General features: G+C 51.6%; 1 protein-coding gene and 1 long non-coding RNA gene across 3 annotated transcripts; one reads left to right on the forward strand and one right to left on the reverse strand.

Annotated features, from left to right (window-relative positions):
- Positions 1 to 2,530: 2,530 nt before the first annotated feature.
- On the reverse strand, positions 2,531 to 5,893 carry LOC114020920 (probable E3 ubiquitin-protein ligase RNF217). 2 transcript variants are annotated; one of them, XM_037882789.2, is made up of 4 exons: positions 5,740 to 5,893; positions 5,512 to 5,609; positions 3,892 to 4,041; positions 2,531 to 3,424 (listed from the first exon to the last, which is right to left on the reverse strand). In XM_037882789.2, exons 1-4 carry the CDS (start codon positions 5,807 to 5,809, stop codon positions 2,948 to 2,950), a joined length of 795 nt encoding a protein of 264 aa, XP_037738717.1. In that variant the 5' UTR covers positions 5,810 to 5,893; the 3' UTR covers positions 2,531 to 2,947. The 2 variants fall into 2 exon arrangements, with proteins under 2 accessions (XP_037738717.1, XP_037738718.1); XM_037882790.2 differs by having other exon boundaries at positions 2,558 to 3,424; positions 5,560 to 5,609.
- A 365-nt stretch (positions 5,894 to 6,258) lies between these two features.
- On the forward strand, positions 6,259 to 7,738 carry LOC114020916. Its single transcript, XR_003565637.2, has 3 exons — positions 6,259 to 6,423; positions 6,929 to 7,078; positions 7,192 to 7,738. It is a non-coding gene; the product is annotated as an uncharacterized LOC114020916 (long non-coding RNA).
- Positions 7,739 to 16,387: the final 8,649 nt, after the last annotated feature.

Consider the following 16,387-nt stretch of genomic DNA (forward strand, 5'->3'; position numbering starts at 1 on the left):
GTGAGCTGTAGCTCAGGAAAGCTTATGCTCTAATAAATGTATTAGTGTCTAAGGTGCCACAAGTCCTCCTTTTCTTTTTGCAGATACAGACTAACACGGCTGCTACTCTGAAAGCAGAGGGAGAGGGGCTCTGGCCAGATCCACGGGGGGTGGGGGGAAATGTTTTGGACAGCTCCACACCGGGGAGGGGGTGTGTGACTTGTGGAGAGGGGCTCAGGCCAGCTCCACATGGCAGGGGAGAGAGGGGCTCAGGCCAGTTCCACGTGGCGGAGGGGTGAGGGCCAGCTCCATATGTCAGGGGGGAGAGGGGCTCTGGCCAGCTCCACATGGGGTGAGGAGAGGGGCTTGGATTAGCTCCACATGGCAGTGGGGGAAAGGGGCTCGGGACAGCTCCAAACGGCGGGGGGTGGGGGGGAGAGAAGTGGCTCAGGTCAGTTCCACACAGCGGGGTGGGAGAGAGGCTCAGGCCAGCTCCTCAGGGCAGTGGGGGGAGAGGGGCTTGGGCCAGCTCTACATGGTGGTGGGAAAGGGGCTCGAGACAGTTCCACATGGCGGGGGGAGGTGGGGAGAGGGGCTCAGGCCAGCTCCAAACGGCGGGTGGCTCAGGCCAGCTCCACACGGTGCAGAAGACACAGGGGCTCAGGCCAGCTCCACATGGTGCGGGGGACACAGGGACTCAGGCCAGCTCCACACGGCTTCGGGGGGGGGGGGGGAAGAGGAGAGAGGGCTAGCCATTCCAGGCACTCCACCAGGGGCAGCCTAGCCCAGTGTAGCTCACCAGGATGTGGCACTTGGGACAGGCCCTGCTAGTCCTGTCTCCCAGCAGCCAGGTGAAGCGGCAGTGCCCACTGCATTCCACTATGCTATAGAGGAGGAAATGTCCCCTGCACTCCAGTATCTGGGAGAGGTGTCAGTCTTCTCTGCACCCCAATACCCAGGAGATGGGGCAATGGCCCCTGAACCCCAATAGCTAGGAGAGGTGTCAGTTCTCTCTACACCCCAATACCCAGGAGATGGGGCAATGGTCTTGTCACAGAGTCACCGGGCGATGCTCTGGAACTGCTCTGTATAAAGCCAGCCAGGACTTTGTGGGAGCCTTCTCTGTGCCCTACACTGTCTCCAGGGCAAGAAGCTTTCACAGCTTCCACCTTCCTGGGTCTGACCTCGGAGCATTCAGCAACACCTTCCAAACCGTCCCATGCACTTCCCGCAGCAAGTCCGCCCAGTCGGGGCTCCTGGGGAAGCCAGAGAGCCCTGCACCCCAACTCCTGCAGTCAGCAGCGACTCTCAGCCAGCATAAAAACAGAAGGTTTATTAGTGAACAGGAACACAGCATAGAACAGAACTTTTTAGCACAGAAATCAGTGACTTTCAGCCAAGTCCAACTTGGGGAGTCCCGGACCAGATGGCCTGGACTCCCTCTCTTCCAGTCCCCCAAGCAGACTGCTCAGCTTCCAGCGTCTCGAGCTCAGACACCCTCGTTGCTCCTCCTCCTTCTCTTTGTCTTGCTTCCTGGGCAGTAACCTGGTTGCATCCCCCTCCTGGGTCTCAGGTTAAGAAGGGCATGGGTCAAAGCGTATGTGCAGGCAGTTGGAGCAGTTTCACCTGACCCAGAGGTCTCAGCCAAAGTCACACACCCCTGTTCCCACCACTGAGGTTGTCATAAATATAAAGGGAAGGGTAAACCCCTTTGAAATCCCTCCTGGCCAGGGGAAAGCTCCTCTCACCTGTAAAGGGTTAAGAAGCTAAAGGTAACCTCGCTGGCACCTGACCAAAATGACCAATGAGGAGACAAGATACTTTCAAAAGCTGGGAGGCGGGAGAGAAACAAAGGGGTCTGTGTGTCTGTCTATATTCTGTCTTTGCTGGGGATAGACCAGGAATGGAGTCTTAGAACTTTTAGTAAGTAATCTAGCTAGGTACGTGTTAGATTATGATTTCTTTAAATGGCTGAGAAAAGAATTGTGCTGAATAGAATAACTATTTCTGTCTGTGTATCTTTTTTGTAACTTAAGGTTTTGCCTAGAGGGGTTCTCTATGTTTTGAATCTAATTACCCTGTAAGGTACCTACCATCCTGATTTTACAGGGGGGATTTCTTATTTCTAATTACTTCTATTTTTATTAAAAGTCTTCTTGTAAGAAAACTGAATGCTTTTTCATTGTTCTCAGATCCAAGGGTTTGGGTCTGTGGTCACCTATGCAAATTGGTGAGGCTTTTTATCCAACATTTCCCAGGAAAGGGGGGGTGCAAGTGTTGGGAGCATTGTTCATTGTTCTTAGGATCCAAGGGTCTGGGTCTGTAGTCACCTAGGCAAATTGGTGAGGCTTTTTACCAAACCTTGTCCAGAAAGTGGGGTGCAAGGTTTTGGGAAGTATTTTGGGGGGAAAGACGTGTCCAAACAGCTCTTCCCCAGTAACCAGTATTTGTTTGGTGGTGGTAGCGGCCAATCCAAGGACAAAGGGTGGAATATTTTGTACCTTGGGGAAGTTTTGACCTAAGCTGATAAAGATAAGCTTAGGAGGTTTTTCATGCAGGTCCCCACGTCTGTACCCTAGAGTTCAGAGTGGGGGAGGAACCTTGACAGAGGCATTGGTGCAGCACACAGGGAAACTGAGGCACACACAGTATTCATGCAAAACAGTAAAACTCACATAGGCTCAACAGTAAGGCTCACATACACCATTACAAGGGAAAATCCCCACGTCATCACAGGCCCCTGCACCCCTGTCTCTGGCAGAGGTATTACTCCTCTCTGCACCTCGATGCCCAGGAGCCTGTGCACTGACCCTGGCATCCTGTGAGCGAGGAGGGGGGGTCTGGCCCCTGGGGGGTCCCCAAACCTGGGAGAGGGGCTGAGCGTGATGGGGCAGGATCTGGCCTTGGCAGGCAGGAGGGGAGTTCTCAGGGGTCACGGCAAGGGTTGAGTCCAGGGGTCTCCCTTGGGCTAGGGGGACCCCTTCAGCTCCTGCCTCCCGGCGATACTGCAGCTGGCCTCCCAGTAATTATCGTAATCCAGGCCTTCATCCTCGTCATGCTCCCACTCCGTCTCGTCAGTGTCCTCCCCGCGATGGTCTCTCAGGCAGCGGTAGCAGAACTCCATGCAGCACTCCGGGCACACCACCAGGGGGCAGCCTAGCCCAGTGTGGCTCACCAGGGTGTGGCACTGGGGACAGGCCCGCAGCGAGGGGCAGCCATGGACAGACGATCCCGGGGCCTGGATCTCCGGGGCGTCATACAGCACGGCCTGTAGGGGGCACTGGGGATTGGAGCAGGATTTTCCCTGGGGCAAGGGGTCCTTCCAGTCCATGCGGCAGCCCCAACAGAAGCAGTACAGCCCCCCGGCCCGCTGGGAGCAGGGCAGGCAGGGGGTGCGCAAGGTACCGGGGTCCAGACGCTGGACGAGGTGCTGGCAGCGCGGGCACTGGGGGAAGTCATGGGGGGAGTTAGCCACTGAGGTGTGATTGTCCCCTGTGCTCTGTTTCCCTGGGCTCTGAGCTCTCAGTCCTCCAGTTCTTGGGTTCCCAGCCCAGCCTGTTGGAGATGCCTCCCCCAACCCCATAAATGGGGACTTAACAATTGTAGCCAGTTTCACAAGGTTATTGTCTGGAAATTTCCTTAGGTTTTGTTTTAATATAGAATCTATCTACCTACCTACCTACCTATCTTCATCTACCTCCTCTGTCTATATATCTGTCTACATACTCACCCATCAATCCATCCATTCATCCCCATACATACCCCTCTACACACACCTATCCATCCCCATATACACACACATCTATCCATCCATCCCCACACTCATTCATGCATTCATCATTAGCTAATTGAGACTCACCCCATCTGGGGGGTGGGGTGAGTGGGATCCCCCTTGCCTCCCCCAGGACTCACCTGGCGGTAGCTGCCCCTGGCCCCATCCTGTGTCAGGATCTGGGCCTCCAGCATGGCCTGGTCCTCATCTGAGAAAAGCCCAAGTTTGCACAGCTCCTGCCAGAGCCAAGAGGTATCCGGGCAGCAGGGGCAGCGGAATGAGGTGACGCCCTGGACGGGAATGAGGGGACCTGGATCAGCCACCAGCTCTCCCCTGACCTGCAGCCCCCGGCCACTCACATACCCCACCCCCATCCCTCCCCAACTGCCTTCCCCCTTGAACCCCCTGAACTCCCCTCCCCTTCCCCTGTCACTCCTCATCCAATCCTCCTGGCACCCACTAACCCCTTCCCTTCCCCAGCTAACCCCTCCCCATGGAACACCCCTCCCTTTCCCCTGTCACTCCGCATCCAATCCCCCTGGCACCCCCTAACCCCGCCCCTTCCCCATCACCCCAACTGATACCTCCCCCTAAACCCCTCCCCTTCCCCTGTCACTCCTCATCCAATCCTCCTGGCACCCCCTAACCCCTTCCCTTCCTCAACTAACCCCTCTCCATGGAACACCCCTCCCTTTCCCCTGTCACTCCGCATCCAATCCCCCTGGCACCCCCTAACCCCGCCCCTTCCCCATCACCCCAACTGATACCTCCCCCTAAACCCCTCCCCTTCCCCTGTCACTCCTCATCCAATCCTCCTGGCACCCCCTAACCCCTTCCCTTCCCCAACTAACCCCTCCCCATGGAACACCCCTCCCTTTCCCCTGTCACTCCGCATCCAATCCCCCTGGCACCCCCTAACCCCGCCCCTTCCCCATCACCCCAACTGATACCTCCCCCTAAACCCCTCCCCTTCCCCTGTCACTCCTCATCCAATCCTCCTGGCACCCCCTAACCCCTTCCCTTCCCCAGATAACCCCTCCCCATGGAACACCCTCCCTTTCCCCTGTCACTCCGCATCCAATCCCCCTGGCACCCCCTAAACCCGCCCCTTCCCCATCACCCCAACTGATACCTCCCCCTAAACCCCTCCCCTTCCCCTGTCACTCCTCATCCAATCCTCCTGGCACCCCCTAACCCCTTCCCTTCCCCAACTAACCCCTCTCCATGGAACACCCCTCCCTTTCCCCTGTCACCCCGCATCCAATCCTCCTGGCACCCCCTGACCCCTCCCCTTCCCCATCACCCCCAACTGACCCCTCCCTAAACTCGCCCCTTTCCCATCATTCCAACTGACCCCTCCCCCCTAAACCCTCCCCTTCCCCATCACCCCAACTGACCCCTCCCTCCTAAATCCCCTCCTCTTTCCCTGTCACTCCACATCCAACCCCCTAGTACCCTCTAACCCTTCCCCTTCCCCATCACCCCAACTGATCCCTCCCCCCTAAACTCCTTCCCCTTCCCCTGTTACTCCTCATCCAATCCCCCTGGCACCCCCAACCCCTCCCCTTCCTCATCACCCCAACTGAACTCTCCCCCCTCCAACCCTCTGAACCCCGTCCCCTGTCACTCCTCATCCAATCCCCCTCCCCGGCACCCCCCACCCAACCTGCCTCCCCATCACTCCCTCAATCACCCCCAAAATCTCCCCTGAAGATCGAGTCCCCTGTGCCCCCCTGCCCAGGCCCCCTCGGGGGGGTTACCTGGTCCAGCAGTGCCCGCACCCATCCCCGTAGCCCGGCCGCGCTCACCCAGTGCCCACAGGACACCTGGCCTCGCAGCGCCCCGGGGGACCCCGCACCTGCAGAGAGAGAGGGGGAAGGGTGAGACGGGGCTGACCCCCTGAGAGTTCAGCTGCTCCCGCCCTTCCCCAGGGGTGACCCCAAAGGGCCCCACTGGGCAAGGGGTAAGGGGAGGGGCCGGGGTCTTACCTGGGGCCTCCCCGGGGGGGCAGATCACCTGGAACTGCTGGGCCAGCGCCCGCCACTGCCCCGACGCCATCGCAGGCTGCCGGGAACATCTGTCCTGGGCTGGGAAATTCCCTCCCCCCCACACACACTTTCCCTTTCCCTTTCGCTTTCTCCCTCCCTGCGATGCCCAGCCCCCGAGCTCTGCCGCTGCCCCTCACTCCCGACCCGCAGCCCCTGCTAGCCCAGCCCTGCCCCCCCACCCCCAGCTCTGCCGGTGCCCCTCACTCCCGACCCGCAGCCCCTGCTAGCCTAGCCCTGCCCCCCCACCCCCAGCTCTGCCGGTGCCCCTCACTCCCGACCCGCAGCCCCTGCTAGCCCAGCCCTGCCCCCCCACCCCCAGCTCTGCCGGTGCCCCTCACTCCCGACCCGCAGCCCCTGCTAGCCTAGCCCTGCCCCCCGACCCCCAGCTCTGCCGGTGCCCCTCACTCCCGACCCGCAGCCCCTGCTAGCCCAGCCCTGCCCCCCCACCCCCAGCTCTGCCGGTGCCCCTCACTCCCGACCCGCAGCCCCTGCTAGCCCAGCCCTGCCCCCCCACCCCCAGCTCTGCTGGGCTAATGTTACAAACTGCTGCTCTCACACTGTGCTGCTGGCAGCAGTTACTGACAGCTGGGGGAGATTGTTGCCTTTCCTCAGCCTCCGGGCCAGGTGAGACCCAGGACCCTCCCCTTACCCCTCTCCCCATGGGGCTCTTTGGGGTCATCCCTTGGGAAGGGCTGGAGCAGCTGAGCTCCCAGGAGGATTGGGCCCTCTCTCACCCTTCCCCCTCTCTCCCTCCAGGTGGGGGTCCCCCAGGGCGCTGTGAGGGCAGGTGTCCTGTGGGCACTGGGTGAGCGCGGCTGGGCTGCGGGGATGGGTGCGGGTGCTGCTGGACCAGGTTACCCCCCGCCCCGGGGCATGGGTAGGTGGGCATGGGGGGTGCAGGAGGGAGGAGTTGAGGGGAGTGGGAGAGCTGGATCTTCAGAGCAGATTTTGGGGCCAGTTGAGGGAGTGATGGGGAGGGGACGTTGTTGGGATGCCAGCAGAAGGGGAGGGGAGTTCAGGGGGTTCAAGGGGGAAGGCAGTTGCGGAGGGATGGAGGTGGGGTATGTGAGTGGCCGGGGGCTGCAGGGGAGAACTGTTGGCTGATCTGGGTCCCTCCATTCCCGTCCAGGACATCACTTCATCCCACTGCCCCTGCTGCCCGGACACCCCTTGGCTCTGGCAGGAGCTGTGCAAACTCAGGCTCTTCTTGGAGGAGGACGAGGGCATGATGGAGGCCCAAATCCTGGCACAGGAGGGGGTCAGGGGCAGCTACCACCAGGTGAGTCCTGGGGGAAGGGAGGGGGACCTGATCCCCCCCTGCCGGATCTGGCTCAGGCCGGGATCTGGGGTGGGGGGTCTCAGTAGCTAACACGTCCTCATTCTGCCCTCCAGTGCCTGCGCTGCCAGCACCTCATCCAGCGCCTGGACCCTGGGATTCTGCGCACCCCCTGCCTGTCCTGCTCCCAGCGGGCCGGGGGCTGTACTCATAGAATCGTAGAATATCAGGGTTGGAAGGGACCTCAGGAGGTCATCTAGTCCAACCCCGTGCTCAAAGCAGGATCAAGCCCCAATTTTTGCCCCAGATTCCTAAATGGCCCCCTCAAGGATTGAGCTCACAACCCTAGGTTTAGCAGGCCAATGCTCAAACCACTGAGCTATCCCTCTCCCCTCTGCTTCTGCTGCGGCTACTGCATGGACTGGAGGGACCCCTCATCCCATGCTGCCCTGTGATCGCCCCTACAGGCCGTGCTGCATGATGCCCCCAAGATCCAGGCCCCAAGGGTGTCCATCCATGGCTGCCATCTTTAACCTGGTTCTTTTCCATTTAGAAGGACGGGTGGGAACCCAGAGAGGGACAAAGTATTCCCGCCTTGTGCAACAGATATATAAGGGGGTGGAACAGAAAAAGGGGGGCTGCAGTCATGAGAAATCCCCTAGCTACCACCTGAGCTGGAACAAGGACTGTACCAGTGGAAAGGATTGGGCCCAGACTAGGAAGGTGTCCAGTGTGTGATAGAAGCTTATTGAAACATCTCTGAGGGTGAGATTTTATCTGTATTCAGTTTTCTTACTGTATTAGGCTTAGACTTGTGTGTTTTATTTTATTTTGCTCAGTAATTCAATTTGTTCTGTCTGTTATTACTTGGAACCACTTAAATCCTACTCTTTGTATTCAATAAAATCACTTTTTACCCTGTATAACTTTATACAGGATAAAACGGATTTATTTGGGGTTTGGACCCCACGGGGAGCTGGGTATATGAGTGCTGGAACACTTCTTAAGCTGTTTTCAGTTAAGCCTGCAGCTTTTGAGGGATGTTGTTCAACCTGGGTCTGTGTTTGTGGCAGGCTAGTGTGTCGGGCACAACCAGGCAGGGCTCTGAAGTCCCAAGCTGCCAGGGAAAAAGGGCAGTTCTCAAGGGGGTTTCTGTGACCCAACCTGTCACAATTGTATATGGAGATGGATGGATGGATATGTATGGGGTTGGATGGATGGATAGAGGATTGTATATTTGGATGGATGTGGATGTGGATGGGATGGGGATGCTGTAACAAAGCAGCCTTTGGCGGGACACACTGAGAGTATCAATTCAGGACAAATTGCTTAGAGCAGGGCAGTCACAGCCCAAGGCTGGGGGTCCTTTGCACACCAAACCAGCCAAACAGAGAGGACTTCGGTTTTACCCCACTGGCTAACCAGAAGTCATACAAACAATTCCCTCAGACACTTTAGTTTCCCAGTATCACCACATGCACCACTCTTTATGGGGACGAATGGTTATGAAAACCAATACCCCAGTAAAAGGAAAAAAGGTTCTCCCGATCCCAAAGGACCAAGCCCTGGACCCCGTCCAATATACCAGTCAGATCTTACCCACAAATCACACTGTTGCCAATCCTTTAGAATCTAAAATCTAAAGGTTTATTCATAAAAAGAAAGAAATATAGATGAGAGTTAAAATTGGTTAAATGGAATCACATACATACAACAGTTGCAAATTTCTTAGTTCAGGCTTGTTTCAGACTTGATGGGATTACTGCTGATTTATACCAATCAAGTCTCTGGAGTACAAACATCCCAGCTTGGATGGGTCATTCAGTCCTCTGTTCAGAGCTTCAGTTTCAAGCACAGTTCCTCCAGAGGTCAGAAGCAGGATTGAAGACAAAATGGAGGGGTTTCCAGTGCCTTTTATATCCTCTGCCATATGGAAGGACCATTTGTTCTTACTGTGGAAAATCACTGCAGCAAGATGGAGTTTGGAGTCACATGGGCAAGTCACATGTCCATGCACGACTCAGTTTGCAGGCAGCAGCCATTGCTCACATGCTACCTTGCACGTTCCCAGGAAGGCTCCGCAGATGTGGATTGGCGTCTGTCATAAAATGAAAGGAAGGGTAAACACCTTTAAAATCCCTCCTGGCCAGAGGAAAAACCCTTTCACCTGTAAAGGGTTAAGAAGCTAGGATAACCTCGCTGGCACCTGACCAAAATGACCAATGAGGAGACAAGATACTTTCAAAGCTGGAGGGGGGGGGAGAAACAAAGGCTGTCTCTGTCTGTGTGATGCTTTCCTTAGAATCATAGAAGGTTAGGATTGGAAGGGACCTCAGGAGGTCATCTAGTCCCACCCCCTGCTCAAAGCAGGACCAATCTCCAATTTTTGCCCCAGATCCCTAAATGGCCCCCCTCAAAGATTGAACTCACAACCCTGGGGTTAGCAGGCCAATGCTCAAACCACTGAGCTATCCCTCCCCCTTTGGGGCCTGATCCTTTTTATTTCAGATCTGCTAGAGGTTTCATGCAGGGGAAGCCTAAGCCACAAGGACTGAGATCCCAGTTCTAACTGAATCGCCCTGAAATATAAACATTGGACTATTACCTATAAATTATTTCTGAAAGAACTCTTTGCAACTACAAAGCTCACCATCTCTGCTATGAATCTGAACCTCAAGAACTGAACTCATGTCTGTGTGTATATTGATCTTTTAACTTATACTCTCGCGCTTTTCTTTTTTAATAAATTTTAGTTTAGTTAATAAGAATTGGCTGTATGCATGAATTTGGGTGAGATCTGAAACATTCTTTAACCTGGGAGATAATGTGTCTGAGCCTTAGGGATTGGTAGAACCTTTATTTTATATGATGAAATAAGATTTTCAGAAATTTTCATCATATTTGACTTGGGTACCTGGATGGAGTCCTGAGGCTGGGTTACTTTAAGGGAACGGTGTTGTTGGTTTCTGGACAACCAGTGAGGTAATAAAGAAACTGTTTTATGCTGTTTTGGTAAATCTAAGTATTGGACTATCCATCATCTTTGGGGATTATCTGCCCCATTCTTTGCTGTTCACCCTCATTGAGTGACCTCAGATGTCCCACTGGGACCCTGGTCACAAAGATATTCTCCTCACTCTTGTTATATCATATTTATTGAAAATAGTGTCACACTAACTGTAACAATGCCTTTGTTTACATGTTAGTTTGAACGTTCCCAGAAAAGCTCAGGTGTTGATCGGTGTCTCCCAAAGTTCATTGTCAGTTAAGTGTTTCTTGATTGAGCACTTACTGAGAATCGTCCTTTCTCAAGAAGCTGACCAAAGGCTTCCCTGAGGCTACTTAGAATCAAACACACGGAGATACAAGTACAATAGCCAATAGTACAAGAGCCAATATTCATAACTTCAGCTACAAACCTGATACACACATACGGACAGCATAATCATAACCAGCAAATCATAACCTGGTCATAGACACCTCACACAACAGCCTTTGTACTATATTTGCTGCAAATATATAACAGCGGTTACAACAATGATCTATACGGTCACAGTTTATGTCAATAACGTCACACTAACACTACATATAAACTGTGAAAATAGGTATCTAAAAATCACCTCCAGTCCCTCAGGAAGTTTTCTCATATCTCGTTTCATCGCACAAGGAGTAAATTATAAACAATGCTTTTGCTTCCATTAATGTGATCTGTAAGTGTAAATACACATCCAGATGTTATTGACTATATGATAATTTCAACAATTGTATAACGATTTTTCAAAGCACTGCATGCAGATATTCTCATTTGTAACATCTCACTAATACACAAGAGAAAATCATATTGTGAATTCCTGGCTTAAAACACTATGAAGCGGGTCTCAAACTTTAGCAACATGAGGACCCCATTTTGATTTAAAAATTTTCACGGACCCCAAGCACCCCCACTCAGCCCCAGGCTACAGCCCCATTCCACCCCTTCCCCCAAGGCCCCCCCCACCCCATCTGTTCCTGCCCCCTGCTCTACCCCTGCCCCTCTTCTTCCCCGCCTCTTTCTGCCCCCTCTCCCAAGCATGCCCCATCCCTGCTCCTTCTCTTCCCTCCCAGTGCCCCTGGCATGCCGCTGAACAGCTGTTCTGCAGCCTGCAGGATGCACTGTGATGGAGGAGAAGGCATCGATCGGGGGGCCGACGGCCCCGGATATGACTCGTGGACCCCCTGGAGTGCCCTTGTGGACCTCCAGGGGTACAAGGACCCCAGTTTGAGAAATTCTGCACTACAGAGTATCTTCTTTAAATATACATTACCAACATAATAACAAATTCTTCAAACTAGCATTTAATTTTTAAACTGCAGTTCTTGGAATTTCAAGCCTTAGACTGAAGTTCCATTTTCATTTGTATTTATTAAACTTATTGAAACCCCACAATACAGGAAATTATATGATAGCCTCATATCTGTATATATGCATATTATGCAGTACTACATTAGTGGTTACAATCCCAAAGTATAACAATGGAAAACATCTTACTGCAATAACCCAATGACCTGGTATGGTGTAAGGAAGCAATTAATATCACTTTGCATAATTCCACTCTGTATTCATTGAAAAAAAGAAAAAAATGCAGTTATATTTGTCAATGAAGCAAATCATGCCATATAAATTACATTGTATTTCCCAGTTTCAGTTCATGCTTACTATTACTCATTCCCCAGCATAGTATTTGCTGTTACTTATGACTGTGCTTAACGGCCATTATGAAAATGTGCTTTGCCCATGTTAGGCATGAACATGACTAACATTTATCTTCTCGGATTTCCTTTCTCTTGCTTGGCCAGACATAATGCTAGTAGACTTGGCTTGTACCTGTGGTCTGACAATGATTAAATGGATTAATCCTTCTGGCACACACAGAACATAATGTAGTTCATAAATACATCCGTGGAAGGGCTCCTTACTGTTACACAGACATAAGTTATGTAAGATGGATTACAAACCTTTTCTTTTTAAGACCACGTGTGGTCTTTCTTACTTGCTTCAAAAACTGATTAACCAGTACACATACTGAAGTGATGGCCCCATTGAACTTTATATCAAAACTAACATTGCCTTCGTCGAGGATTGTACCTCAGGTATATATCTCAAAAGACTTTTGAGAACATATTTGGGAGCAGTAAATATAGCAAAATGCTACAATTAGTGGCATATATCCACACTTCCATGCTATTTGGACTTAAATATGTTTTCAAATGTATTCGTATGATGGTTTAATTAATTAATTTGATATTCCCATATAGCGTCACAATAGGTGGCCTTTCCACTTGTTTTCCTGATTGACCACACAACAGAAATACACATCAATTACCTACAATAGGTGATGAGGGAATAGTGAACATTTCAAAAATATCTGACAACTCAATCCAGTCACCATCCATGTTTACCGCTATTTAAATTTACCTTATCACCCAACCAGCTTCTTGGCATCAGGCCATAAAATGACGTCAGGCAAACTGATTTTTCTCACTTTGGCCTCCAGTCTCTCTGTAACCGATGTGTCTGGACATGTTACTGGAAAAGAAATGTAACAAATTACATGCATGGCACTATAGTTTTCTTTTTCTCTGTTTTACCATTTTGTATGCTGCCATTTTTACATTAAAATTTTTACCACACTTCATCAATGGAAGTATATTAACAAATTGTTTTAAAAAACCATAAATGTGGTAAGCAGTTACCTTTGTGAAACCGTAAGTGCTCTGTAAGTGTGTCATCAACATCGCTTGTATCGCCGCTTTCAACTTCTTCTGCTGCACAAGCCTTTTCTTCCCTGTGTGTGACCACCACGTTTATCACTGGGATCTCATAAGGCTTCTGAGATCCCTCGCCAACCATTTTTCCAGTCTCTTCTGTGGGGACTGTTTTTTCAAGGTCACCCACTGCCGTTTCCATTTCTGTGTTTTCCTCTGAAGATCCATTTTCAGCACCTAACATTAACGGCTCTTTCGATGGTTTTAAAGATATTGTCCGTAGATCCCAATTTCACTGAGATGGTTTCCACTTTAACTTTTTTACCCAGTGGTAGCTCTGTATGGTCCATGGTTGCAGTAGATTGCTGTCACCCTCCCTTTCTTGTTCTCCTTTTTGCATTCAGTAACAACACATTCCCCAATCTTGAACTCTTCTAGCATAGTGTATTTATTGTTTTTCTTGGGCTTTAGAAATATCATTCTCATAATCTTTCTTACATGTCAAATTTTTGCTGTAAACTTTCTACTATTGTTCACTGAGTTCCTTGAAATTTGGTGTCTTTGTAAACAAATGGAGAAGGGGTTGTATTGGTGAAATGAAGAACCACAAGATAACTTACATTTACATGCAAGCTGATGGTACTTAAATACAAATACCATGTAATCATCTGAGACATGGTCTGGAAACGTTCCTTCAAAATCATACAATAGTTGAAAGGGTGACATTAGGAACGCTAATGCTAGTGCGCGGAGCCCTACCAATCGGAACCTTAGCCCTAGCTCCAACTGGCCTACCTATAAGAACCCTTACACTAGGGCTGGGGGCCCTACCTACAGGAAACCTAACCCTAATTCAATAAGGCCAATCCTTAGGAAATGTAACCCTAGCTCCATGTGGCCTACCCATAGGAATCCTAACACTGGGGAGGCCCTACCCATAGGAATCCTAACCCTAGGGTAGGGAGCCCTACCCATGGGATCCATAACCCTAACTCCAAGTGGCCTACCCATAAGAACTGTAACCCTGGGGTGGGGAGGTGGGGTGCTACCATAGAAACTCTACCTCTAACTCCAAGTGTCCAACCCATAGGAACCCTAACTGGAACTACAACTGGCCTACTCATAGGAACCCTAATCCTAGGGCAGGGAGCCCTACCTGACACAGGTAACTAACCGCTTTCATGTTCTCTCCACAGGTACCATTGCGGAGAGTGGACCAGATGATATGTCTGGGGGGAGAAAGCAGAAGGAGACTCCGCTGGTTGGAAGGCATGAGATGCGATGTCCTGAGGTTGGGAGTTCCACGACCACCACTCCCAAGAGGAGAAGGCGGGTGGTGGTGGTCGGGGACTCTCTCCTCCGGGGGACTGAGTCATCTATCTGCCGCCCTGACCGGGAAAACCGAGAAGTCTGCTGCTTGTCAGGGGCTAAGATTCACGATGTGACGGAGAGACTGCCGAGACTCATCAAGCCCTCGGATCGCTACCCCTTCCTGCTTCTCCACGTGGGCACCAATGATACTGCCAAGAATGACCTTGAGCGGATCACTGCGGACTACGTGGCTCTGGGAAGAAGGATAAAGGAGTTGGAGGCGCAAGTGGTGTTCTCGTCCATCCTTCCCGTGGAAGGAAAAGGCCTGGGTAGGGACCGTCGAATCGTGGAAGTCAACGAATGGCTACGCAGGTGGTGTCGGAGAGAAGGCTTTGGATTCTTTGACCATGGGATGGTGTTCCATGAAGGAGGAGTGCTGGGCAGAGACGGGCTCCATCTTACGAAGAGAGGGAAGAGCATCTTTGCCAGCAGGCTGGCTAACCTAGTGAGGAGGGCTTTAAACTAGGTTCACCGGGGGAAGGAGACCAAAGCCCTGAGGTAAGTGGGAAAGCAGGATACCGGGAGGAAGCACAGGCAGGAATGTCTGTGAGGGGAGGGCTCCTGCCTCATACTGGGAATGAGGGGCGATCAACAGGTTATCTCAAGTGCTTATATACAAATGCACAAAGCCTTGGAAACAAGCAGGGAGAACTGGAGGTCCTGGTGATGTCAAGGAACTATGACGTGATTGGAATAACAGAGACTTGGTGGGATAACTCACATGACTGGAGTACAGTCATGAATGGTTATAAACTGTTCAGGAAGGACAGGCAGGGCAGAAAAGGTGGGGGAGTAGCACTGTATGTAAGGGAGCAGTATGACTGCTCAGAGCTCCGGTACGAAACTGTGGAAAAACCTGAGTGTCTCTGGATTAAGTTTAGAAGTGTGTGCAACAAGAGTGATGTAGTGGTGGGAGTCTGCTATAGACCACCGGACCAGGGGGATGAGGTGGATGAGGCTTTCTTCCGGCAACTCACTGAAGCTACTAGATCGTATGCCCTGATTCTCATGGGTGACTTTAATTTTCCTGATATCTGCTGGGAGAGAAATACAGCGGTGCATAGACAATCCAGGAAGTTTTTGGAAAGCGTAGGGGACAATTTCCTGGCGCAAGTGCTAGGGAGCCAACTAGGGGGGGCGCTTTTCTTGACCTGCTGCTCACAAACCGGGTAGAATTAGTGGGGGAAGCAAAAGTGGATGGGAATCTGGGAGGCAGTGACCATGAGTTGGTTGAGTTCAGGATCCTGACGCAGGGAAGAAAGGTAAGCAGCAGGATACGGACCCTGAACTTCAGGAAAGCAGACTTCGACTCCCTCAGGGAACAGATGGCCAGGATCCCCTGGGGGACTAACATGAAGGGGAAGGGAGTCCAGGAGAGCTGGCTGTATTTCAAGGAATCCCTGTTGAGGTTACAGGGACAAACCATCCCGATGAGTCGAAAGAATAGTAAATATGGCAGGCGACCAGCTTGGCTTAATGGTGAAATCCTAGTGGATCTTAAACATAAAAAAGAAGCTTACAAGAAGTGGAAGGTTGGACATATGACCAGGGAAGAGTATAAAAATATTGCTCGGGCATGTAGGAATGAAATCAGGAGGGCCAAATCGCACCTGGAGCTGCAGCTAGCAAGAGATGTCAAGAGTAACAAGAAGGGTTTCTTCAGGTATGTTGGCAACAAGAAGAAAGCCAAGGAAAGTGTGGGCCCCTTACTGAATGAGGGAGGCAACCTAGTGACAGAGGATGTGGAAAAAGCTAATGTACTCAATGCTTTTTTTGCCTCTGTTTTCACTAACAAGGTCAGCTCCCAGACTGCTGCGCTGGGCATCACAAAATGGGGAAGAGATGGCCAGCACTCTGTGGAGAAAGAGGTGGTTAGAGACTATTTAGAAAAGCTGGACGTGCACAAGTCCATGGGGCCGGACGAGTTGCATCCGAGAGTGCTGAAGGAATTGGTGGCTGTGATTGCAGAGCCCTTGGCCATTATCTTTGAAAACTCGTGGCGAACGGGGGAAGTCCCAGATGACTGGAAAAAGGCTAATGTAGTGCCAATCTTTAAAAAAGGGAAGAAGGAGGATCCTGGGAACTACAGGCCAGTCAGCCTCACCTCAGTCCCTGGAAAAATCATGGAGCAGGTCCTCAAAGAATCAATCCTGAAGCACTTACATGAGAGGAAAGTGATCAGGAACAGTCAGCATG

This window comes from Chelonia mydas, chromosome 24 (genome assembly GCF_015237465.2).
Source record: "Chelonia mydas isolate rCheMyd1 chromosome 24, rCheMyd1.pri.v2, whole genome shotgun sequence".
Taxonomy (NCBI): domain Eukaryota; kingdom Metazoa; phylum Chordata; order Testudines; family Cheloniidae; genus Chelonia; species Chelonia mydas.